This window comes from Sebastes fasciatus, chromosome 5 (assembly GCF_043250625.1).
Source record: "Sebastes fasciatus isolate fSebFas1 chromosome 5, fSebFas1.pri, whole genome shotgun sequence".
In the NCBI taxonomy this organism is placed as follows: Eukaryota; Metazoa; Chordata; class Actinopteri; order Perciformes; family Sebastidae; genus Sebastes; species Sebastes fasciatus.
In genome coordinates this window covers 38,756,202-38,783,313 of record NC_133799.1, presented here as the reverse complement: position 1 = coordinate 38,783,313, position 27,112 = coordinate 38,756,202, and the positions used below count along the sequence as shown (strand labels likewise).

The 27,112-nt window shown below is 42.6% G+C and overlaps 1 protein-coding gene across 7 annotated transcripts in view; it reads left to right on the top strand.

Annotated features, from left to right (window-relative positions):
- lpp (LIM domain containing preferred translocation partner in lipoma) overlaps positions 1-27,112 on the top strand; it is a 231,385-nt gene that overhangs the window by 184,574 nt on the left and 19,699 nt on the right. For all 7 annotated transcript variants that reach the window (XM_074636656.1, XM_074636655.1, XM_074636659.1 and 4 more), the window contains one exon: positions 205-374. In XM_074636656.1, coding sequence (XP_074492757.1) covers positions 205-374 — 170 coding nt within the window. The remainder of the gene's footprint in view (positions 1-204; positions 375-27,112) is intronic.

Genomic DNA, 27,112 nt, shown 5'->3' with positions numbered 1-27,112 from the left:
CAAGCTGTTTATTATGATCAGAGCATCTGTCAGTGGATGGAACGAGAGTCCGCTTTGAAGCTCTCGGGCGTAAAAATATACATGATTGGATCATTTGTTTTGATCCTGATAGTGTTTCCACTGTTTTGGTTTCCTGACTAATGTTATCCAACCTTAAAAATCGGTTGATTTATACTGAATCGGTTCTCCTCTCCCTCTCCCCAGGGCGCTGTGCCAGCTGTGGAGAGAACGTAGTAGGTGAAGGCACCGGCTGCACCGCCATGGACCAGGTCTTCCATGTCGACTGCTTCGTCTGCATGACCTGCAGCACCAAGCTGCGTGGCAAGCCTTTCTACGCTGTGGAGAAGAAGGCGTACTGTGAGCCTTGCTATATTGTGAGTAACTTTTTCTTTCTGTCTCACCACCTAGTTTAGGCTCACTCTGGTTGTTTATGTGTCCATGTTTCAAGTGTGCACATTATGATATCAGGGGTGGGCACATCGGTAGCCTTGTTCCTGGAATGTTCATATATTTACTTCAGACAACCACATTTCGTTTCATCAAAGCCCAGCGAGCTCCCACCTCTCACCACACACATCTTCATTTCCTCTTTTTCTTTGGCTTTGTTTTGCTTTTGGTCACTCAATGAAACTGTATTTCATGGTGTCTTCCCCTGAAAGGGATTTCTTGCAGTTACACAACTTTTAATGACCGATACTGTTGAAGAACATAGACATGAGGAGAAAGTGTAAATAATGTAACTGACAAGATTCCTCTTGTTAAGTGTTCAGTGTCTTGAACTTCTTTGAATGTGTTAGCAGCAGAGGTGGAACCAAGTCATTGTTATACAAGTCACAAGTAAGTCTCCAGTCATTGCACAAGTAAAGACTGACAAGTCCCAAGTCAAGTCCCAAGTCAAGATAGGCTAGTCCCAGGTCAAGTCCCAAGTCAAGACTGACAAGTCACAAGACAGGCTAGTCCCAAGTCAAGTCCCAAGTCAAAACAGGCTAGTCCCAAGTCAAGACTGATAAGTCCCAAGTCAAGTCCAAAGTCAAGACTGACAAGTCCCAAGTCAAGACCCAAGTCAAAACAGGCTAGTCCCAAGTCAAGACTGACAAGTCCCAAGTCAAGACTGAAAAGTTCCAAGTTAAGTCCCAAGTCAAGACAGGTTAGGCTCAAGTCAAGTCCCAAGTCAAGACAGGCTAGTCCCAAGTCAAATCCAAAGTGAAGACTGACAAGTCCCAAGTCAAATCCAAAGTGAAGACTGATAAGTCCCAAGTCAAGACTGAAAAGTTCCAAGTCAAATCCAAAGTGAAGACTGACAAGTCCCAAGTCAAATCCAAAGTGAAGACTGACAAGTCCCAAGTCAAGACTGAAAAGTTCCAAGTCAAGTCCCAAGTCAAGAGTCCCAAGTCAAAACTGAAAATTCCCAAGTTAAGTCCCAAGTCAAGACAGGCAAGTCCCACGTCAAGAGTCCTAAGTCAAGTCCCAAGTCAAGACTGACAAGTTCCAAATCAAGTCCCAAGTCAAGACAGGCTAGTCCCAAGTCAAGTCCCAAATCAAGACAGGCTATCCTCAAGTCAAATCCAAAGTCAAGACTGACAAGTCCCAAGTCAAGAGTCCCAAGTCAAAACTAACAAGTCCCAAGTTAAGTCCCAAGTCAAGACAAGCAAGTCCCAAGTCAAAAGTCCCAAGTCAAAACTAACAAGTTCCAAGTTAAGTCCCATGTCAAGACAGGCAAGTCCCAAGTCAAGACTGACAAGTTTCAAATCAAGTCCCAAGTCAAGACAGGCTAGTCCCAAGTCAAGTCCCAATCAAGACGAGTCCTAAATTATTCATAATACGCTGTTCACCAAATGTAATGCCATTTGCGTCTCCGTCTGTGTTTTTCGTTTTTTGTTGACCAAAGCATTGTTTTGGTTTGAAAAAGAAATTATCTTTGGTATCATTTTTTTCCAACTGGTGCTCAGGATTGTAATGTTAGTTCTTCATGTTTCTCTCCTGCAACTTAAAGTAGCAGTAGGCAGAATGTTTTTGACATCATTGGGCAAAAATTCCACAATAACCTTTCAGCATATTGTAACTCAAGTGTTCTGAGAGAAAACTAGACTTTGCTCCTCCTCATGTCTCTGTTTTCAGGCTTTAGGAAATTTAGCTCGTAACGGGAGACTTTGACCAATCACAGGTAATTTCAGGGAGAGAGCGTTCCTATTGGCTGTGCTCCAGTCATGTGACCGGAACTTGGCGTTCCTTCATCTGCACTACAAGATGATTCTGATGATTCTGATGATCTTGTTTTCTGAAGGTAGTGGAGTGAATATTGGATTTAAACATGACTCTAAATGAATGCTAATGCTGCTCTGTGTCTGCTGAGTGTATAAAAAGGCAACATTTTATGTTAGCCACATCAACTTTATAAGATGATAATGTGTCAGTGTGGTGCTTATAACTTGTTATGCTGCCCCCAAGTGGCCAAAATCAATGAATGCAGGGTTAAGCTGCTTGCCGCCTTTTGTTGAAAGTGACATCAGAGTCAAATGTTATTAGCAGCTATGAGATGAATTAACATTTGTCTTGGCTACCCACTACTTCACTTTGTCTTGCCCAGGACAACCTGATATATTATAAATTTTTCCCTTCTAAATAATGATATCAGAGATGCATTCATTGTCTTTTTATAATAAAGGATTTTCAGATATCTCTTCCTTTGTGAATTAGATGATGGCTAAATTGTTTCCACATGCACATCACTCAGTGAGCTGATGCATAACTATCTGGAGTTCCAGCTGATAAGCAGTCAGATATGGTTTAAATGCACTTGAGTTATTAAATGAGTGTTAAAATCATGTTAGAATGTAACATGGTATTAATTATCTTTGTGGATTACATAACACAGAAGATTCTGTCTCTTATGTTTCCTCATTTTTACTTTTCTAAATCAGTCTTCTGATCAAAAGTTGACCAGACTGATGAAATGACTGACAGTGAGATATCCCAGAAGGAGTCTTAATTTATTCCTTCTTTCAAAACTGTGACCTTTTTTTCTTGTCCCTATGAGCAACACACATGAAAGTATTTCCTTGCACAATATTGTCAGGAAAGACACATCATCTTGCAAAACCGCAAGGAAATTGTTTTGCAGAAGTGTTTCCCTCATTCAGTTTCATTAGAATATGGTTCAGTTTGGTCAGTGGCTGGATATGACGGGTCGAGGTTTTTTATTGTCAGCAATATCAGGGGTAAGTTTGTAGGTCATTCCTGGAAGCTGAGACGGGAAGTAGCTGTGCAATGCAACTAAGCCCTGACAATGGAAATTTTGGGTAATAGCTTTTAACTTTCACTTTTGTTTTCATTAACAATCCAGAAAGATTTAGAGTTTAAAAACTTGAATGAAGCTGAGCGTCTCCAGATACAAATGTAGCCAGTAAGGGGGAATAAAATAATTAAAGGCAACTCCTCCAATTTTACACATGAAAGTCTGTTTACAGGTGTCAGTGGTAGTGCTACTGCATAATGTGAACAAAGTTGTATAAAGACTTTAGTGTCTCCAGAGGGAGCCATGTAAAGTCTGATAAATGTCCTCGAGTGATGACACTTGAGTCAACGTGGGTTAGGGCTGAAGACTACAAATTTAAAAATGAAATAGAAAATCTGGGGGTATGGAGTTAGAAAGAAGTGAGTTTACCAGACCTCTGTAGCCCGCTCCTCATATCTACTTGAGGCCTGGTGGTAGAGTTGCAATTGTGGGCAACTCCTTTATCGTTTGTTTCCCTACAAATGTCCAGCAACACTAGTCAATTTCCGCTACATGCATACAGTCTTTTCAAAATAAACTTCTGTTTTCACAGGAAACTTCTTCCTCAGGTCTAGGCAATAAAACTACTTAGTTAGGTCTTAGGAAAAGATTGACTTGGTTAGGATTAGGCAACAACACTAGTAAATTAGGTTTAGGCAACAAAACTACTTAGTTAGGTTTAAGAAATATTGACTTGGTTAGGCTTAGGCAACAAAACTACTTAGCTAGGATTAGGGAACAAAACTACTTGGTTAGACTTAGGAAAAGATCGACTTGGTTAAGATTAGGCAACAAAAGTACTTAGTTAGGTTTATGCAACCAAACTACTTAGTTGGGTTTAGGAAAAGATCGTGGGTTGGTTTAAAATATCTTCGTAAGTGGCGTAACTTAAGTATGTAAGTTACGTTAAAAAATAAATCAACTTTGACTTGTGGTTTCACACAGGACATGAACAGATGAACAGTCATCTGGGTGGAAGTCCGGTATTTTTACACCCACCCATCCACCCCGACCTCCTCCCTATGCGGCATTTGCTGGTTGACAATAATGTGTATTACAAACGAATTGATTTCGTGGGATATGCACGAATAACAGTGCATTACTTTTCGTAGGTATAGCTGCGAACAGTGAATGAGACCATCCTGAATAGAAAAGACGACATCCCTGCTTCTGCTCCATCGATTTTGATCCCTTTTTTGTAACAATGCACTACTATAACAATGTTATTAGTGAAATGCTAAACAAGAAGAGCACTCTTTGGAAATCTTGACTTTTTTTTCTTTAATATCTTTGTTCCATTCCTGAAGCTTTTGTACGTTTCTTTCCACAGACCCCCTGCGACAGATAGGCACAACCAAAACAAATGTTATCAGATTTGCCTACAAAACACAAACGTTCCACCTTTTTGTAGATAAGACACTTTTAAAAGAGAGATGATTGGCCTTGTACAACTACCAAATGTAGCTTGCTAGTTATTGAGAAGGTTAAGGCTTTGTTTTGGGTGGATGAGAGATGAAGCATGTTGATGATGGGCAGCAACACTAGTTGGAATGATGATAATAGTCCTAAAGAAATCAATTCAAATACACACTGATATTGTTGATTTTTCTGACACAGCACATTAACGCATACACAATATTTTCCCTCACATCACTTGCAGGAAATGGCTTGATATGCACTTTACCAGTAAAGTGTGGAAGTTGAGCTACATGACGTTTAAACCAGTGGCAGGCCATCTCTTAAATCATCTCTTTTCAGAGGCACTCACTGTGATTGTAGTTGTCTCGTCTGGAAGTTCTCCAACTCTGATACATGCGCTAAAGAGGAACGGGATAATTTAAGAACTTTATTTATGCATTTCATCAGCATAAATGTTCTTCTGGCACAAGATCAAAAGGATGGGGGAAATCTGAATTTCTTAATGAAAGTAATTTCTTCTTCTTTTATTCCCATCCTCAGGGTCATATGCCTCTGTACGATTAGAGAATGAATGTGAGAGTTGAGTCTCTGAAGAGAAATGTCACATCCCAGAGAGAAAGAGGAAAACTTCAAGTTAGCCTCCAAGTCAGTCAGTCTAGGAATCTCTCAGAGCAAACGAACAGTAGTGATACACTGTGAATTTGTCTTTCCACTGTAGGTTCCCATTCTGTTCTCAACCTGCGTATGGCAACCAGCAGCATCTTAAACCCTTATTAAAGGGATAGTTTGGGTGTTTTGAAGTGGGCTTGTATGAGGTACATATCCATAGTCATTCTATTACGTACAGTAGATGACAGTCAGCACGCCCCCAGTTTGGAGAAGCAGACAGGAGTTACCGCACGGGAACAAAGCAATGTACTGCTGTGGACGGGGGCAGCACAAACACATATTTTTAGCCACCTAAAAGAAAGGCTCACCTAAAAAGATCAATATCAGTTTACGCTATATTTAGAATATTTTCGCAAGTTTACCTTGCCGTGAGACAGCTATACAGTCTATGATTCTGATGGGGAACCGAAGCCGTCATCTATGCCCTCACTAAAGCAACCATACTCCATTGTAAAAAACAGTAATTTGACCTCACAGAACACAGGAGTTGCTGGTCTACCGCTGCCTCGATCGATTAGTTTGTTTGTGTTACTTTGTGACTTTGCTTAATTCAGATTCACCAAAGTCAAACAATAGCACAAACAAACTAGCCAATTAAGGCAGCACTAGCCCAGAGACGCCTGTGTTCTGTGAGATCAAATTACTGTTTTTTTCAATGGAGTCTGGTGGCTTTGACGAGAACATAGATGGATATAACAGCTTCAATTCCCCGTCGGAAAGGACTGGTCAAGGTAAACTGGCAAAAATATTCTAAATGTAGCGTACACTTAAACTTATATTGATTTCTTAGGTGAGCCTTTCTTTTAGGTGGCTAAAACACAGTATGTTTTGCTGCTGGCTCCGTCCATAGCAGTACATTGCTTTGCTTCTGTGCAGTAACTCCTGTCTGTTGTTCCAAATGGGGTGTGCCGACCGTCATCTACTGTAGGTAATACATAGACTATGGATAAGTACCTCGTCCAACCCCACTTCAAAACACCCAAACTATCCCTTGAAGTCTCTGTTTTCCATCTTCCAACTGAACTTGAATTGTAAAATTGGTGAAGTTGCCCCTAAAATTCAGATTGTATGTATTAAATTACAAAATAACTAGAACACTTAACTAACTTTTTGACTAATTCAGTGTTAATGTGTACATGTTTTCTAATGTGGGAGAAAAATGTATTTGCTGATACAGAATAAGGAAATAACTACATTTAACTCATTTATTTTAACAGAATAATAGATAAATAGATAATAGATGCAAGGTAGTTTTCTCAAACTGACTGAAAATAGATTTTTAGTGAAACGATTATACTTATAAATATACTCATCTGACGGAGTATATTTTCATCCCATATGTCATATACTGTAAGTATGAAATTGATTTTTTTAACAGCCTCTGGTAGAGTATTACATTCGTTGTAGAATATCTTGCAGGTATAACAGGTGCCTGAGGAAACTCACTGTCTGTAGAATCAGTATAGTAGTATGCAAAAATCTATTAATCCCTTTGCCAGGAATTGCAGTAATACATTTTGCACGCCACGCTGATTGCCATCCAATAAAGTTTTCTGCCATGTATCAAAGTAGGCGATCAGCAGCCCCCTTATCTGGGCTCCGACTTTACATATTCTGTGGAACAATACCGGTGTTTGTATTAGTGAGATCCATCTCTTCCGCTGGGTGATTTGCCTCGTTCAAACTGTTTGTCTAGATATCGTTAATTCCTTTTAGTAATGTGCAGGAGCTCACCCACATCTGTTATCATCGCCTGTCTACTTCCTGATTTTATAACCTGCTATCTCTCTGTCTCACCAACCTCAGTCACACCACTTGCAGGGCAGTAATCAGCCTTTGTCCTTGGCACCTCCACAGCCTGCCTCCACGGAGGACTTATCGCTGCTTATTTGAATACACAACCGTGTTGATAAACTCCACCGACGTCCAATTAATGTCTCGTTTTGCATGGAGTGCTTCGTAATCGCGTTAATGTGACAACATCGGGTCGCCATTGGCTTTTTTTTTTTTCCTTGTCTGATGTGTCTCAGCCTGAGGTGTCCCACAGCTTCCCCCATTCCATGTTTGCACACATGGTAAGACTTAAAGTATGAGTCTGTGTGTGTGTGCAAACACCACCCAGCGAGCCGTCCATCATTGTTACCCAGAGACAGCAGCTTTGAGTTTCAGTGCCACAAAGTGTTTTCCAAGAAAGCTCTCATGTGAAACATTTTCCAGCGCATTCAAAGTACTGCTGCTGCTGACTGTACGGTGTTTCTTTTCTGCAAACTGTAACAAATTAATCACAGGGCACCTGGGAATGCAGAAACAGGAGAGGACCCCATTGGGGCCGGACAATGTAAGAACAGTATTTTCCATGACAGTCAGGCATGTTAGATTGGTCTCTCGTAATTGGAGATCCAATAACGATGACATTTAAAGTATGTGTTCATGTGCTGACTCAAAACCTGAAGACCTGGCCAAAATAAACCTTTGTAGATAGCCACAGATTCCCAACTTCATGTTCAGGCCCTTTTTTCCGGGAAAATCCAACGGATGTGACGTCATGCACGCTCGCAAGTGCCTTTTAAGCTTTGTTTATGCTCGCACGAGACACCGTGGCGTGGGCCTCCGTTGATGGCGCCCACATTACGAGCATGCTCAGCGTGTTGTTCATTGCAAAAAATGCTCTGAAACACCAGGGGGCATAGAAACAAAATATTCTGTGGATAAGCAAGAAGTCAAGAATGATACCGGAAAGGAAAGTAGGCTACCTGGCAGTAGTAGTAAACACTGAACACCGACGTACGTACCGGCAAACATCGCATTTGTGTACTGTAATTATTACTGTCTAACTAACTAGCTCGGCCAGTCTTCCCTTGAAGGCATCCACGTTGAAATGAGAGCTGCAGCGTGCACAGTCCATGCGACAACTTGCGGAGCCTTCATGCACCACACGAAAGCTGTGATGACGTAATTTTCTGGTGCGCTCACGTCGAGCCGGCTTCAGTACGAGCATAAACCTAGCTTCACTCTCTTCAGCTCCGCTACAGGGCTAACAGTGTGTAGCCATAGCTAGGGTTTGGTTAGAGTCCGCTAACGCCAACAAACGACCAGCCCCCACCACAACTCAGACTCCAACATAAACTTCACAGAAGCACAAAAAAAACTAAGTTCTATCTAGTGAAGCCCAAAACAGCAATGTGATCGACGTCGGAGGGAAACTAGGATCAACATCGGCCGGGCCTTCCATTCATGAAGGGACCTTAGTTTGGTTTTGGTTATCAGAACAGTCCACTGGAAGGCAAAATTCCTATTGGACAGGTAAGCTAGCATTACTGCCAAGCATGTGAAATATATAGTTGTAACGCTTTCTGCACCTTTTCATATAAGTAGCGCCCTGTGTTCGTAAACGTAATTCCCAGGTTGGCTCTAATTAAACCCTTATGCCTGTTGTTGTTTTATTTTAATAATCCATCCATTATTTCCTCCCTATTTCTTATATGTGACTTTACTGTGTTTATGTATATACCTTACAAAAATCACAGAACAACTATGTCCCCAACAATTAACTCAATTTATTAACTAAAAGGGAATGATAATATCAAAAATATATAGAATAAAAAAGGTTCACAATACTCTCAATAATAGTAAACCATGAAAATAGCACTTTGACCTTTTGCAGAAATAAACCAGTCAGTATTCACACAATTCAATCTCCTATGTTCCTTTAACCTTCCAGGGTCACTAGCATATATGTTACCCTTTAATGTACTTGGTCTAGCCAAAAATACCATAAAACAATACCAAAGAATAAGAAATTAAGTGATGACTTATGGTTCCTATTACTTGACCAAAAATAACCTGGTGGGCCCACACACACACACACACACACACACACACACACTCACACAAGCCGGCAAACAGAAAAGCACCATTAATGAAAACAACCCCCATTGCAGGCCTGGTCGATGCTTGGGAACGTAGTGGCCAAAAACAGTTGAGACCATTTCGCTCTAACCGAGCCAAAAAAATAAAAGCTGGGTACTCACGGTAGCGTAGCAGAGTTTGTGTCACAGAGTCCTAATGTTGCACCTCCAAGCGTGGTGCAAAAAGCGGGCTGGCTGATAGCCAACCGTGGCAGGCCGACGGGTGAAATCTTCTTTCTCCCTCATTGCCAGAGGAGCGACCAGGCTTTATCCTGGTCACCTGGAGCCTCATGTATAAAAGACTGTACAGTTTTCACACTGGAAGATGGCGTACTCCCAAAATTGGAAAATTACTTAAGCACAGAAATTTCCACATGTATAAAGCCGTGCGTACGCCTGTTCCTGCGCACCTTTCCTTTATACATCACAATTAACGTGAAATTGAGCGCAGCTGCACGTGCCACTTGGTCCGCCTCTCCTCCCATTAATAACTATGCAAATGACTATAAACACGCGCCATGCTGTCACCTATTGTCCAAATAACGATGGCACTTCACGCTGGAAAAATAGAAGAATTTCACCGAGTGTGAAATTAAAGTACTTGTTACTGAAGTGGAATCTAGAAAACATATTTTATTTGATGGTCTTTCTTCGGGAATCAGTTATAAACGCAACGCATCTCCACAGCAGCGGATCCGTGCGCTCCCGAAGGCGCATGGATCCGCTGCGCCCCGGGCATCGACTGCTGAGGGGCGCCGGTCTTGCCGCATCCTCACTAACGCTGTGCTGTCAGTCACGTTCAGTCTTGTGTGTGTTGCCTCACTGTTTTGACCGATGCCCGCTTGCGTCATAGTGCGAGCACAAGCGCGAGTGTGAGCAACAGGATTCTATGTAAGAATCAGAAATTGCTTGTTAACAAACAAGCAATTTCTGATTCTTACATAGAATCCCTTCAAGGTGCACAAAGTTGAAGGTTTGAGGCCTTTTTACCTTCTAGAAGAACGCAGTCTCAGTGCGAGCCTGCTGACAGCAGAGATACGAGGTATATAATACATTTAAGAAGAGTGCTCCACTTTAGAGGGAAGTGCTGTAATTTGCCAGGCCAAGAGCACATTCAGTGTACCAGCATTTGCTTGAACACACCAGCCAGAGACAGCGTCATGTGTTCTGATTACGTCCAGGTATGTGGTGAGTGTAGTGCTCTGTTGGTGTACGGTCTAAGACCTGCTCTATATATAAAGCGTCTTGAGATAACTTCTGTTGTGATTTGACGCTATACAAAAATAAATTTAATTGAATTGAATTGTGGATTTGCTGTATTTTCACTTGGACTAGTTTCTCTGGGGAAGTCGTGTCTGTGTTTGTTTGGAAGCCCACATCACTGTGTAATAAGTTTGCCTGTCTATTGCATTACAAGTATGGTTTGCTTTGTTCTGATAGGAACTGACTTCACCTCACCTGAGGGACGTCATCAGAGCTGCCCTGTTAATGAGATGGCAGCGTGAGGTTTAGTTTCAGTTTAGTTTCAGTTTAGTTTCAGTTTAGTTTCAGTTTTGTTTGTTGTAGATGATATTCAGACTACAGTGTTTTTCCTCTCCCGACTTTCGGCTATCATGTATACAACCTTTTTCATGCATCTGCGCCTGCATTTTCCATCCGGTCCATTCTCATGAATATGATATCTTAGGAACACCTTGAGGGAATTTCCTCAAGTTTGGCACAAACGTCGACTTGGACGAAAAGATGAACTGTGTATATTTTGGTGGTCAAAGGTCAAGGTCACTGTGACCTCACAAGACAGGGTTTTGGCCATAACTCAAGAATTAATATGCTAATTAGGACAATTAGGATTTTACACAAAAATTGAATAGGATCAAATGATGAAGTGATGACATTTTGGACAGACAGGGATGTAAACTTTAACTTGACTGGTTGGCGGAGGCATACAACCGCAATAGAACTTCCTTTGTTTGTATCATTGTTATAGACCACAGTTTATATAAATCAACAGAACTGGAGAATCTGTTTCCATATTCTTTAATCAGGACAACCACCTGATTCCCTGAGACCCCTTCTGCTTCATAGTGGTTGTAATGACAGACATGACATGAAACTAAACCCCATGTTTGATACTATTTATGGTCTGCATGTTTTCAGTTTTACTTAATCAACATATTAACATTCTCTATTTACCTCTCCATATAGTCATTGCCATTGTTAGTGGCGGATGCCGCCATTCCTGCGCTGGATTCGTACAGGGATTCACAGAAAACAATGATTCATGTAATCCAGTTTTTTCTCATTGATGTCAGGCTTGAGAAGCAGCCACGGTGAGCTGTTGGGTGAAGAGCTGCAGGCGACACACACCTTCAACGACTTGCAACGTGTGCAGCATGAAATCCGATCATGATTGCAATTATTATTGAGTGATTAAAACAACGGGAGTTTGTTTGGCTGTAAACAGATACACCAGTTGCTCTTCTGTTGTATTTCTGACAAAGTAGCTGCTCAACAAGTGTTTCTTATAGTATTAAAGGGTAACTTCGGTATTTTATCCATATACTCTGGCTCAAATAAATACGGGCGGCCATCAAATTCAAAGACCTCGTCCACATTGTGGAAATCATCTAAATATTCAGCCATGACATCGAAAACATTAACACTAAGCTACGCTGTCTGTACTGCTACACAACAAACTCTGCCCGGCTGGCTCTCGCGTTTCCACCATGGATGTATTCCACTATTCCACCGTTGTCTTCCGGCAACACGTCACCTCGCCAGACTTCACAACCAAACTTCTCCTTGAGCTAGACTCTTTCCATAATGTCAGACACTTATAACAATCAGAGCCTGTCTAAAACAAGCACTTTTAGTGGACGTAAATGACGGTGCCAGCTTGCCCCAATATCACCATATTGCAGCGCTCTCCCTCAATACTGGACCAATTTCAGAAATTGTTGTCCCTATTAGTCAGTTAGACACAAAAACATGGAAAATAGGGTCAAGTTTGAAAAATACTAAAGTTACCCTTTAAATTGAACTTGTTCTACCACCAGTAACCAGGACTGAAATCTCAAGGATCATATTTAACGGGTCCATTCATGGAAGCTCATTTTTTAGAGAGAGAGAGTCCACATCTATTTGAAATTATACTGTTAGAAATTAGTAATTTTCTGTCTCTTTTCACTTTAGGACGTCTGCTTTTTAACCACGAGAGCATATTAGTTAACAGAGTTGAGAGCAACAAGGACTCTTCTGTATCTGATAGCTCAGCTGGTCTTTTAAGAAGTGGTCACTGGGGTTAATTGCTTACACAGGGTACCGTGCCTACTGTTCTTAAGTCCATTCTATGTCGTCCATATCTGCCTTGTTGTTGGTAGTCCTTGCAAATTTCTGCGGCATTCCTACAGCCAGCTTTTTGACTTTAAAACGGCTCCTTAGCTGCCCTTTGCTTCAGGTTCTATTCTGGTAAACAGATCCATTCAATTTGCTTAACTGACACCAGTGAATGGTAAAAAGGTTGCAGACAATGCTCAGTTCCCTGTTTGAGGCAGAATCACATCCTCACTTTTCTTGTTTATACTACCACTTCCCATGAATATAGATCATCCAAAGTGCAGCCGGTTTAAGTGTACTGTAATGAGTCTGATGTAAGTAACACAAGGTCACCCCAGGAGCGGAGCTTCGTATTGAAAGGGTAGTAATAAAAAGATAGGGATTTGCCCACACAAAAACCTTAATCTATTTCTGCCTCTTTTGACAAAATTTCAGAGACCACCAAGGTCACGGACGCCAAGTTGCTTGAATGTAATTACGTTCATTATCTGGTGTTGTACTATGGCTCTGTTATTTAAAATAGATGGGCTTTGGTCTCATTGACTACGCTCTCCGAAAGATTTTCCATTCTGCTATTGTAAAGGAAGAAGTGCACGCAGCAGCCCTGACCTGCCAGTCACCAGGAAACGCTCATGATTGACTGATGAGCTTTTACCCTCCGTGTCTGTTTGTCTTGGAAAGTGGTGATGTCAGCCTTGCTGCTCACCCATTCATGTTGCCTTTTTTATGGTTTAACTATTGGGCTGCTTGTTTTTTGTGTAATTAATTTTCACACGCAGACCCACTTTTTCAGCACAAACTCTTAATATGAATATCTATCATCAGCAAGGACTCTCTCTGGAAGAAAGGACCTTCTCTGTTGGACTCAATATACCAATCGACTGTGGTGAATTTTCACACAAATACCATGCAGAATAAAACAAATTATCTAATCAACAAATGCTGATCCAATTAAGCAACTATACTGTAAATCCGTATTGTATGTTTAAAGTAGTGCTGTCAATCAATTAAAATATTTAATCCAGATTAATCGCATGATTGTCCATAATTAATCATGATTTATCGTAAATTAATTGCACACTTTTTATCTGTTCAAAATGAACCTTAAAGGGAGATTTGTCAAGTATTTAATACTCTTATCAACATGGGCGTGGACAAATATGCTGCTTTTTGCAAATGTATGTATATATTTATTATTGGAAATCAATTAACAACACAAAACAATCACAGATATTGTCCAGAAACCCTCACAGGTACTGCATTTAGCATAAAAACAATGTTCAAACCATAACATGGCAAACTGCAGCCCAACAGGCAACAACAGCTGTCAGTGTGCTGACTTGACTATGACTTGCCCCAAACTGCATGTGATTATCATAAAGTGGGCATGTCTGTAAAGGGGAGACTCGTGGGTACCCATAGAACCCATTTACATTCACTGATCTGGAGGTCAGAGGTCAAGGGACCCCTTTGAAAATGGCCTTACCAGTTTTTCCTCGCCAAAATTTGGTATAAGTTTGGAGTGTTATTTAACCTCCTTTACGAGCACAAGCTAGTATGACATGGTTGGTACTAATGGATTCATCAGGTTTTTCTAGTTTTATATGATACCAGTATCTTCCTCAGGCTTTAAAACTGAGCCGCTACAACCTCAAAATTGCAAGTTGCTTTAATAATGCTTTAAAGAAACTAGTGGCGTTAAAATGAATATGCGTTAATGCGTTATCCCGTTAACTTTGACAGCCCTATAATTTTAATTTCCAAAACAAGCAAATTAGGACACTTTGTAGAAAAAAATATTCCACATGTCCAAGCTTTTGTTAAAAGCATACTGTTTGGAATTGCTTTCTTTTTCTGACCACAAGCATTTTACTTTTTCACTTCACATTTCACTTTTCACATTTCACTTCCACTAAGTGTGTAAGAGAAGCCTGAGAAAAAGAAATGCATGATGTTTTTCAATGTTGTATTAATATTGGTGTAATATCTTGGACCTGTTTTCCAGTGTATATAAACAAACTACGCCTCCCCACAGAGACTTGGCACTTCCCTCTCATGTACAATCAGCTTTGATGATGGGAACAGTCCTAGCCAAAAAACTGATTTTCAAAGACTAGAAAACAGCAAACCCACCTTGTTTCCAAAGACAGTTACACGAATTGATTTCTTTCATGCATTTTGGTAAATTTGGGTAAACTTGAACTGTCAGTTTATGCAGGAAAGATCCTGGGCACCTCTTATCCAATATGTTTAGATGATGAAAATGGGTTGACATTTCACTTTTTGATACCTGCTTTGTACTCCGTAGCATTGAACAGATAACCTTTTTTGTCACTATAAATGAAGGACACTATGCTTTATAAATGTAAAATATATTTCATGCAGGGTGGTACCTCGTCAGTTGCCAGGAGGTTCTGTATGTGAAATGATTGTGGAAATTCTGATTTGAATTAAAAAATGTATCAACATATTTGTATTTAGGTGGAAAGTAACCATTTAAATAGAATTGGTGTGATTTTGAGCACAGAAAGCACAGTACGCATCTCCACCAACGTGAGTTAATTGTAATATCCTTAAAAATGCTTTAAATTGTTAGCCGAGAGAGGATTATTACTAATGGACAAACAGTAGAAATGATTAGCTATCAAGGTTGAAATAGTTAGCTGAAAATAAAGGTGCTCTATTCGATACCCAGAGCATTAATAGAGCAGCAAACAACTATTGTCTATGTAAAGATATAGAGGAGTAATGTCTACCTGAGCAGAGAATGAAGTCTCTCTCCCTCTGTGTGTTGGAATTAGCTGCTCTGGATGTGTTTACTGAATTGTACAAGCGAGTTCGAACGCACCATACAATACAATGTGCATAGCAAAGGGAAGTCTCCGAGGGTGGCACAGCACCCAGACGCGACATGGTGCCAGCTGTATCGGGCCTCCTGGTAATGGATGTCCTCCACAGCACATCATACCAGACTACTCTCCCACCTAACAATGGGATATCCCCAAGAACTCCCCTACAGCCCCTGCTGTCATTGAGAGAGGGGGTATACGATCCAATCACAGTCCTCTCTCATCCAGTCACAGTGATGTTTAACAGTACAACACAGAAAAAGAAAGTTTGTAATGTTACTTCCCTGACAGTAATACAGATCTAATTAGAAATGACTACACGCCACCCACACACCTGTCACTTCTCTGTGATGGATATCCAGGTAGTTAGATCCAGCAGCCAGCGTGGTGAGTTCAGGGCACCCATATGCTCAGCGTTGTGGTGCTGCGGCTCTGCATGTCTGCGAGCGGCTGCACAGCTGCTGCTCACGCTGGGAGAGCTGCCACGCGAACGCCAAGCGGCGACGGCAGGTACACCCCCACCCTGGCTTCACTCGCCGTCTGAGGCGCGAACGCGGAGCGGCTTGGCTTTCTGCTGACTTCGTCATCAAATATTCATGGCTGTCTGCATTAGCTCGCAGAGTTCTAATTGAGTTCTGTATATTCAGACGTGATTAACTCAGTCTAATTCCTCAAAGGAGTGAGCCAATTAGATAGCACTTGCATGAATAGGATTTCACATCTTAGTACAGCTCCAGACTTGCCAAGACAATTATGTGTGTGTATAATTCCGCCGTACTGTGGGTGTGAGCCCACTAAACTCAAGCAGGTCATTATTTCTTATTACTGATCCACACTAAAGGAAATGCAGCCGTCCTATCCATTACGAGCAAGCAAATGAAAAGCATAAGTGTTGTTATTAGAATACACTGTTTGGACAAGAGAGGAGAGAGTGATTCCAAACACCGGGCCCTCTAAACCTTCCTCATGTTTTTTGTCTAAGCACATTTCCTCCCCCCGAGGAGCGAGCAGGAGAAAAATATCCGTGACCCAGTGCTGACCCACCACAATGTCACTCTAACTCATGGCATGAGAGAACTACTGCCGGGTCTTTGTCAGTTTCTCTCTGTAACCAGAGCAGGAGACATTGCCCAAAGTCCAGAGGGGTCACATTCTGCTGCGGAGCTGAATTTAAGGCAGAGAGGCAGACGGGCAGGGCGGCCACTTTGCCTGAGCCGGAGAGAGACATCGTCGCCCCCACTGCCACCTTTTATTCTTAAAAAAGGGCCTGAGCAAGGCATGATCTGTGTGTCGGCCCTGTCTCTTCACATTGGCTGTAGCCTGATATCATCACTTAACTAAAACAAGAAATGTGCTCGAACAAATACACAGCTGAGCGTAACAGAATGGATGAATATTTATATCTCATTCCACGCATGCAGTTTTTGTTACTTTTTCAAAAGTTCTGTTCTGAAGTGGAAGAAGTGAAACCTGCAGAGGCGGAGCAGCCGCCGGTGAAAAGGATCTCAGGGCGGAGATATAACATTAATGTAAAAAATCAGGATGGGAGGCTCTGACAGGATGCCGTCCCATTCCTGCACGCGCTGGTCATCCATGACCCGGTGTGAATTTATCACACAGACAGACAGGCCGAGCCGAGCTGAGCTGAGCTGAGCAGGGCAGACCTGCACTCAAGAGGAAGCGGGGCCGTTCCAGGTCAGAGACACCGAAAACCTCGCCCCGACTGACTGGCGTGTACACAGATGAGTGTCACAAACGCTCCGTCGGTGAATTATGCAGCTGATAGTTTCAAGGTCGCTGATCCTCGGAGTTACCAAACCATTAGGGGAATCGCTTTCCGTTGCCGTGACATGCTTGCTCGCACCCACACGTAAACACACACCTCAGTCATCTGCATCCAGGCGGCGGGGAAGATCTGAGTGGGCGATTTACATAACACGCTTATAAATGACAGGGTTTTGTAAAGGAGTCAAGTCATGTAAATACATCTTTATATGCTCACACTGTGGTGCTGATGCTTCCACACCGCACAGACAAATGGACGGGATGCTAGGAAGCGACGGTCACTGGAAAGCAATCGCTGAACGTCAGGGGCTGGGGATGGGATCATGTCAGGGGACCGTAGGGAGGGAAATGGCGGGGGGTTCCTCACTTGCTAACCTACGCAGGATGAGGTAGGAGAGATGATCATGATCACTGAGCCCGACCTGCTGAAAGGAAACAGCACACACACAGTTACACACACACACCTCACCAACTCTGCGGCCTGAGCAGAGCACAGATCAGGGGAGGGTGGTGCACCCACACGCTCCCACGCAGATTTCTGGCATTTTCTGCAGGCCAAGACCTCCGTGATTTGGCCAAGAATGTGGAAAATACGTTTTTTTTTTCCTTCTTTAACCCTAACCACAATATTCCTTTCTCAAAAGTTTTTTCAACTGACTCCAGATATCTCCCAAAACCTCCTAATTACTGTTAACTAGGGCTGCCAGTCAAACATTTAAACGTGATCAATCGCATGATTGTCCATAGTTAATCGTGATTAATCGCAAATTTATTAATGAATCAAAAGTGGTTCAAGGAAGGAGAACCGGTGAACCGGCGACAGGGTCAGACCCGAGGCTCATTGATGCACGTGGGGAGTGAAGGCTGGCCCGTGTTGTCTGATCCAATAGAAGAGCTACAGGAGCTCAAACTGCTGAAAGAGTTAATGCTGGTTCTGATAGAAATGTGTCAGAACACACAGTGAGGAGCAGTTTGTTGAGTATGGGGACCGGTCAGGGTGCCCGTGCTAACCTGTGTCCACCGCCAAAAGCGCTTACAATGGGCAAGCGAGCATCAGAACTGGACCACAAATGGATGGCAATGAGTTGGAGGTGTTGACTCGGCCTCCAAATTCTCCAGATCTCGATCCAATAGAGAATCTGTGGGATGTTCTGGACAAACAAGTCCGATCCACAGAGGCACCCCCTCGCAACTTCCAGGACTTTAAGGGTCTGCTACTGACGGCTTGGTGCCAGATACCACAGCAGACCTTCAGAGGTCTAGTGGAGTCCATGCCTCCACGGGTCAGACCTTCAGAGGTCTAGTGGAGTCCATGCCTCCACGGGTCAGACCTTCAGAGGTCTAGTGGAGTCCATGCCTCCGCGGATCAGACCTTCAGAGGTCTAGTGGAGTCCATGCCTCCGCGGGTCAGACCTTCAGAGGTCTAGTGGAGTCCATGCCTCCGCGGGTCAGACCTTCAGAGGTCTAGTGGAGTCCATGCCTCCGCGGGTCAGACCTTCAGAGGTCTAGTGGAGTCCATGCCTCCGCAGGTCAGACCTTCAGAGGTCTAGTGGAGTCCATGCCTCCACGGGTCAGACCTTCAGTGGTCTAGTGGAGTCCATGCCTCCACGGGTCAGGGCTGTTTTTAGCAGCAAGGTGGTCATAATGTTATGGCTGATCAGTGTACATACATGGAATTTGACTCCGGTTTTATGCAGCTCTCTCATTGTTCTTACACACAATAGAAATAACAGCTAGGAACAACAATGACAACAAAATAAGAATACAATAATGGAAATTTAAATAAAGTGTCTCTATGAAAGTCAAGTGTTCTGGAAGTTGTACACAATGCAAATTGTGCAAAGAAATAAATACTGGATGGATATACATGGACTGGAAGATTATGTACAGTATGTTCATGTGAAGATGTCTATATACTGTACGTACAGTGAGTAGGATTTATATTGGCAGTGACAGATATGTACATATTACAATATGTACATAAAGTGACAGATGTTATTTACATATTACAAAAAATGTTTATTAAAGATTGTAAATTATAATCAAGAAAATGTGCAAAAATATGAATTGAAGACTGTAAATTAAAATCAAAAAAGTTTGCATTAAAGACTGTAAATTAAAATCGAAAAAATGTGTATTAAAGATTGTAAATTATAATCTAACAAATGTGCATTGAAAACCTTAAATTATAATCTAAAAATGTGCCTTAAAGACTGTAAATTATAATCTAAATAATGTGCATTAAGGGCCGTAAATAATAAACAAAAAAAATTGCATTAAAGACTGTAAATTATAATCTAAACCTCCTAATTACTGTGAATGTAATATTTTTTTCAATGACTTTAAAAAATATTTCTGACAGAAATACTTGTTTTGGAACTGTGTCCACAATTATGATTCACACAGCAGCATCAGTGTCTGTAAACACTGACATACGGGCAGTTTGGCCAAATCTGCGTTTTAAATTTGAATGAACTGAAGGTGGTGCCAAGTCAGCTGTGAGCGAGGTAACTCAGCTGCTTCCTCGTGAAAGCACTTCAGATAATACCATATGAGAGCCACACAAATATACTGTAAACTGAAGACTGTTGAGAGCTTTCTAGTCCTGACCATTGTATTCATAGTATGATGTGGAGTAATTCAGCCGTAGTATGCGGAGTCATAAGGGAGTGGTGCATTAAATGGGGATGGTTTTGTAAATAAATACATGGACGCTGGTCAGACATCTCTGGTGTATTTCAGGCATCTAAAGAAGGTTAAGTGGGGTCCTCTTGACGATCAGCGAGCAGCATGTGTCGCTTTAAAAGATGGAATGTTTAGCGTTTTTATAGCATGGACAAAATAACGGACACCTTTAAATCGAATGCAATCAATTTCCTATGTGCACCTATGTGCATTTGTTTTGTTTTCTGCAACTACTTTTTAATCACTCACTCATCTTCAACCGCTTATCCGGGGTCGGGTCGCGGGGGCAACAGCTCAAGCAGGGGACCCCAAACTTCCCTTTCCCGGGCCACATTAACCAGCTCTGACTGGAGGATCCCGAGGCGTTCCCAGGCCAGTGTGGAGATATAATCTCTCCACCTAGTCCAGGGTCTTCCCCGTGGTCTCCTCCCAGCTGGTCGTGCCTGGAACACCTCCCTAGGGAGGCGCCCGCTACTTTCAACGCAATGACCCAGCCCTCTTGACCATAGGTGAGAGTAGGAACGAAGATTGACCGGTAGATCGAGAGCTTTGCCTTCCGGCTCAGCTCTCTTTTCTTCACAACGGTGCAGTAAAGCGAATGCAATAACGCCCCCCCGCTGCTCCGATTCTCCGGCCAATCTCACGTTCCACAGTCCCCTCACTCGCGAACAAGACCCCGAGGTACTTGAAATCCTTCACTTGGGGTAATGACTCATTCCTTACCCGGAGTAGGCAATCCATCGGTTTCCTGCTGAGAACCATGGCCTCAGATTTAGAGGTGCTGGTTCTCATCCCAGCCGCTTCACACTTGGCTGTGAACCGATCCAGTGAGTCCTTGAGGTCGCAGACCGATGATGCCAACAGGACCACATCATCTGCAAAAACCACCTCCCCCTGACTACGCCTCGATATCCTGTCCGTGAATATCACGAACAGGATTGGTGACAAAAAGCAGCCCTGGCGGAGGCCAACCCCCACCGGAAACGAGTCTGACTTACTGCCGAGAATCCGAACACAGCTCTCGCTTTGGGCGTACAGAGATTGGATGGCCCTGAGAAGTGACCCCCTCACCCCATACTACCGCAGTATCCCCCACAGTATCTCCCAGGGGACCCGGTCATACGCCTACTCCAAGTCCACAAAACACATGTAGACTGGATAGGCATACTCCTAGGGCCCCTCTAGGATCCTTGCGAGAGTAAAGAGCTGGTCCGTCCTTCCACCGCCCGATTACTTCCTCAGTTGAGGTCAACAGTGTCCCATCCTTACTGTACACAGCTTGGATGGTCCCTCTTTTCCCCCTCCTGAGGTGCCGGACGGTTTTCCAGAAGCACCTTGGTGCCAACCGAAAGTCCTTCTCCATGGCTGTTTTAACTCCTCCCACACCCGCTGCTTTGCCTCCTTCATGGCAGTGGCTGCTGCCCTTCGGGCCTGTCGGTACCTTGCAACTGCCTCCGAAGTCCTCTGAGATAACATATCCCGGGAGGCCTCCATCTTCAGTCGGACAGCTTCCCTGATCACCGGTGTCCTCCATGGTGTTCGAGGGTTGCCGCCCCTTGAGGCACCCACGACCTTCAGGCCACAGCTCACCGCCGCAGCTTCAGCATTGGAAGCTTTCAACATCGCCCACTCGGGTTCAATGCCCCAAACCTCCACAGGGATGCAAGAAAAGTTCCGCAGGTGTGAGTTGAAGATCATTCGGACTGTGGCCTCCTCCAGACGTTCCCAGTTCAACTGCACTACGCGTTTGGGCTTACCAGGTCTGTCCAGAGTCTTCCCCCAACCTCTGACCCAACTCACCACCAGATGGTGATCAGTTGACAGCTCCGCCCCTCTCTTCACCCGAGTGTCCAAAACATGCGGCCTCATATCAGACGATACGATCACAAAATCGATCATCGACCTTCGGCCTAGGATGCTCTGGTACCATGTACACTTATGAGCATCCTTATGTTCGAACATGGTGTTCGTTATGGACAGTCCATGACTAGCACAGAAGTCCAATAACAAACGACCACTCGGGTTTAGATCAGGGAGGCCGTTCCCCCCAATCACGTCTCTCCAGGTGCCTCCATCGTTGCCCACGTGCGCGTTGAAGTCTCCCAGCAGAACTATGGAGAACCGAGGCTGTGCGTAGAGGTAAGCCCTGCCAGATCTAACTGATAGCGCTCCACCTCCCGCACAAGCTCCGGCTCCTTCCCCCACAGACAGGAGACGTTCCACGTCCCCAGAGCTAGCCTCTGTCGCCCGGGGTCTGGTCCGTCGAGATCCCTGGCCTTCACTGCCACCCGTGTGGCAGTGCACTTGACTCCAGCGGTTCCTCCCGCAGGTGGTGAGCCCACACGATGGGACTACTTTTTAATACTATTTTTAATTTTCAAACACAGCTGTTTGCAGGATGCATAGCCTTGCAGTGGGTCGTGTCTAGAAGGAAATCCACAAATTGCGAAAACTTGCAAAAACTCTTGTGAGACTCGCTGTCAGGCGACCTATTCTAACCTTAACCATTCAAGGTCAATGCCTAACCTTAACCATCTCCCTGGGTGGGTTACCTTCTAGATACAACCCTCACAATGCTTACGTTGCCTAAAGTAAGTCTTGGCAATCAAAGCTTGCTATACATACTAGAAGGGCGAGCCTGGTCATATATGGGTTTACTCAGTTCAGTGGTCTAACCTCTCAACTGTATACAAACTACTATTGATTGCCTGGTGCATGATGGAGTAGAAGGGTCAAATGGCTGAAGATAGATTACAACACTGTTATTTAGTGGTCGGGGATTTCAACACAACACAAAATGAGCCACTGTCTGCCACAAATCTTTGTATGTATTAATTAAAAATCAATATTTTTTTTGACAATCGATACAGTATCACAAAACATGATATCGCGATACGCAAGTGTATCAATATTTTCTTACATCCCTAGTAAATTCATTATATTGATGTAAAACCAAGTCTTGCAATGTATTTCTTAAATAAAATAGACATATTACATATCAGTCTAGGAGGAAGAGGGCCAATTCAGAATTGGTTTTGAATCCTTTCAAATCTCCATCTGTTGAATGACCGACCAAGGTTGACTCATTTTTTTGCCCGTGCTCTGTCCGTTTTAGCTTTTTTTATTGTTCTTAGGTCAATTCTTTTCTTTTTCTCTTTGCTGATCCTGTATCAGACATAACCACAAAATGCAACGGAAGGGCTGTCACAGTTAACACGATAATATTGCATTAACGCAACTTTTTTAGGTTGTAGCGCGCTCAGTTTTAAAGCTAGAGTGAAGATGCTGGTATCATATGAAACTAGAAAACCTAAGAAATCCATTGGAACCTTGGAGCCATGTCACAGTATCTTATCGTCAAGGAGGCTAAATAACGCTCCAAAGGTAAGCTAAATTCTGGCATGGAAAAACTGGCATGGTCATTTTCAAAGGGTCCCTTGACCTCTGACCTCCAGATCAGTGAATGTAAATGGATTCTATGGGTACCCACAAGTCTCCCCTTTACAGACATGCCCACTTTATGATAATCACATGCAGTTTGGGGCAAGTCATAGTCAAGTCAGCACACTGACACACTGACAGCTGTTGTTGCCTGTTGGGCTGCAGTTTGCCATGTTATGATAGGAGCATATTGTTTTATGCTAAATGCAGTACCTGTGAGGGTTTCTGGACAATATCTGTCATTATTTTGTGTTGTTAATTGATTTCCAATAATAAATATAAACATACAGTTGCATAAAGCAGCATATTTGTCCACTCCCATGTTGACAAGAGTATCAAATACTTGACAAATCTCCCTTTAAGGTTCATTTTAAACAGATGAAAATGTGTGATTAGTTTGTGATAACTATGGACAATCATGCGATTAATAGCGATTCAATATTTTAATTGATTGACAGCCCTAAACAGCAAAAATTAAAAAAATCTCCTTCTGCTTCCTTTTAAATGGCTAACGTATTACTCACTGAAAATGTAAACATAGGTTCTTCCGGTCTGCGTCCTGTAAATAGTCTCGTCTGATTTTGCGTGGAATCTGACCCAGTGACACGCATTAAGAATAACTACATAGAAATAGCCAATCTTCTCTCTGATGGTCCCGTTTGCTTATGTAAGTCATATAGAGGCATCAGTATTAAATTGAGACTGTTTCATAAAACTCTTAGTAGTTACTTAAAGCAACAAAAGGGAGTGAGGCTGCTTGTCGAGGTTCATTAAGTCAGCAGACACCTTCCCTCAGGAAGTAGGAGGGTCAGTAAATTGACTCATAGTTCATGACCAAGTCAGTGTCTCTTATTCACAGCAGATGAAAGCAAACAGCCGCGCTCAGGCCTTTCTTTCCAGCAAGCTCTCGTTAGATATCACCGAGCCACCTTCAGCAGAGTGTAGTTAATTCACACAGCATGGCCTGGCACTGACCAGCACATTCTGTGAGAGTCTGGACGCACACTCTGAATCAGATCATCTGTAAATTTGGCCCACTCTGAGTTCAGCGTGCAAGGTCATAAATCGCGTGCGGTCTCACTGAACTCCAGCCCGCCTCCTGTCAGCTCGACTGGGCCATGTGAAAAAAAGAACAGATAGGTGTAAAATGTGTTGGTACGGTCGGAGGAGATAGGGAACAGCATAAACTTAGCAACATGCCACAGCACATTTCCAACTGTTTACTGTTTCATCTGCAAACATGGAAAACATGTCTTTGTTCCAGCTTTGTTTTACCTGTAGCTGTGCACAAACCACAGACTGAATTATTTGAATTTGGGATGAATCCTTGGCTCCTGAGTGTGTGAATTAGTGATGCAAATATTGATTTATAATATGTAGTTAAACAGTTTTAATATCATTTAAATATCATGAATGATAGGAGTTGACAAGTATTTTGATAAGCAGTTAATCGTCTATTCTCAAGCAAAAAATGCCAAAATTTTGATGGTTCCTGCGTCTAAAATGTGAGTATTTGCCGATTCTCTTGTCTTACAGCACATTATAGGAAACTGAATATAATTTGAAGACGGCACCATGGGCTCTTAGCAGGCCTCCAGAGTACAACCATGTTGGAGGCATATACGACCAACAATCTGTCAGTGCACCTGGCATTTAGCAGGTCTGTCTGCCCTGTACTCCTCCTCGAGAAACATCACAATCTTAAAACATACCAGTAATTAAAAATGAATAGAACAAGTGATTTTTTTCACGTCACGAAAAATGCTTCGGTGCCCGTTACACCTGTCTTCGGCACTGAACGGCCCAGCCCAGACTAACATCACCTGCGAAGTACCGCTCTGTCTTCCCGGTCCCCAGTCTAACCCTGAACAAGGAGCCGGAATCATTTCACAAGTGGGGAGAGTAAAAAGTCTGAGTGCGTGTGTGCCTGTGTTTGTAACACTGTACATTTAATAACCCGAAGCAACTTTACCGCTAATTCTTCTCTGCTCCGATGATCGCCAAACAGCTGATCTGCTCTGAGCGCATCTCTCTTTCTCTGTCACTTGACCACTCACTCGCTACACACACATTACGCTACTCTGATAACAACGTAATATGTAAACTTGTGGATACCTGACAGTACCGTAGGTAGACTGTTTGGGACGCAATAAACTCACTATCGATAATGCTACATTGTGAACAACAAGTCTGTGTTGAAATCACCAGGAGGGCTAGTTAACGGGAGGTGCCATTCATTTACATTATGGTGCGCTCAGGCTCTATTCAGTAACAATGTGTATTATCATGATGTGTTCAAATGTAATCAAAAATGTCGTTTTTGGTGAGAAACCTGAATAAATCCAGTTGTTTGAAGGAGATGTTTTCACAGAAATCTAAAATAGATACTAGAGACAGAATTATGACCTGTTTAACCTACCAAAAAGGTTCAGGGGGCTCGATACTAATGCTGTCTAATATCTAAGACTCAATAAACTCGCTATTGACTCATCCAGCGTATGCACCCTAGTTTTTCCCTGATAATGCCTAATTCCCTGGATAATTGCGAATAACAAATCTGTGTTGAAATCGACAGGACGAAAAAGCTAGTTTACGTTAAATGTTAGCAGCCAGTAAGCAGCACAGTCCTGCGGAGCTAACGGCTAACGTTAACAAAGGTTGCATTGAGTTTCATTATGATGCATTCAGGCAAGTCAGTAAAAATAAGTATTGAGCAAAGGTAAATTCTAACGTTATCTTGATGTGTTCAAGTGTAATCTTGCAAAATGTAATTTTTGTTGAGAAACTTGAATAAATCAGTTGTTTGAAGGAGATGTTTTCACAGCAATATAACATTTATAACAGAGAGGGAATTATGACCTGTTTAACTTCCTAACAAAAACCAGTATGCAAACAGTAATCAAGGAGTGGATGTTGAATTATATGTGATTTACTGTTTTACTTTTGTTTTTTAAAGTGGTATTCAATTGGTATCGAGAATCGTGGAATTTCACTGGTATTGGTATCGACTACTACATTTCTGGTATGGTGACATCCCTAGTGTAGGCCAATGGGAACTGACAAAACAGCACCAAAAGGCGCGGGGAAAGTTTTTGGGTGCACCTAAAGGATGTGCTGGTGCACCTAAATGAAAAAGTTAGGCGCACCAGTGCAACCAATGTAAAGAGTTAGTGTGGAGCCCTGGCTCTGAGACTAATCAATTAACTGAGATATTTATTTGCAAATGAAACGAAAAGTTGTAGCCCTAATTCTCATCCCGTCATTTAGTCCAGTAATGTGTCTGTGTGTAAAACAAGTAGAGAATAGTTGTTTTTCTGGAATATGTTTTTACTAGTATCTAATTTTGTTGTGCTTTACTGTTTTAAATACATCTAAGTCTGAAAACCATGTCATTTAATCCAATAAAGTGACACATATTAGTCAAATGATCCCACTCCATTGACATTTTTTAAATAAAAGACTAGCAATGACACTTAATGATGTGAGTAGTTTGACTCTGTGTGTCTCTGCCTCTCTGTCATGTTCAGAGAGGAGCACACGGGACCTCTTAACTCCCTGTTAGACGCTTTGTTTGCCATCACACTCTTCATTCCAGCAGACAGCTATGTCATACGTTGTTTGGGAGCCCTTTGCCAAATAGTGGGAAGCCTGCACAGGCTTCGGCGTGTTTTGGTGCGAGACCATAATATCACTTTTTAGCAAAAGCTAACGGCTCACAATGAAGGAATACAGGGGCCACAATTGAC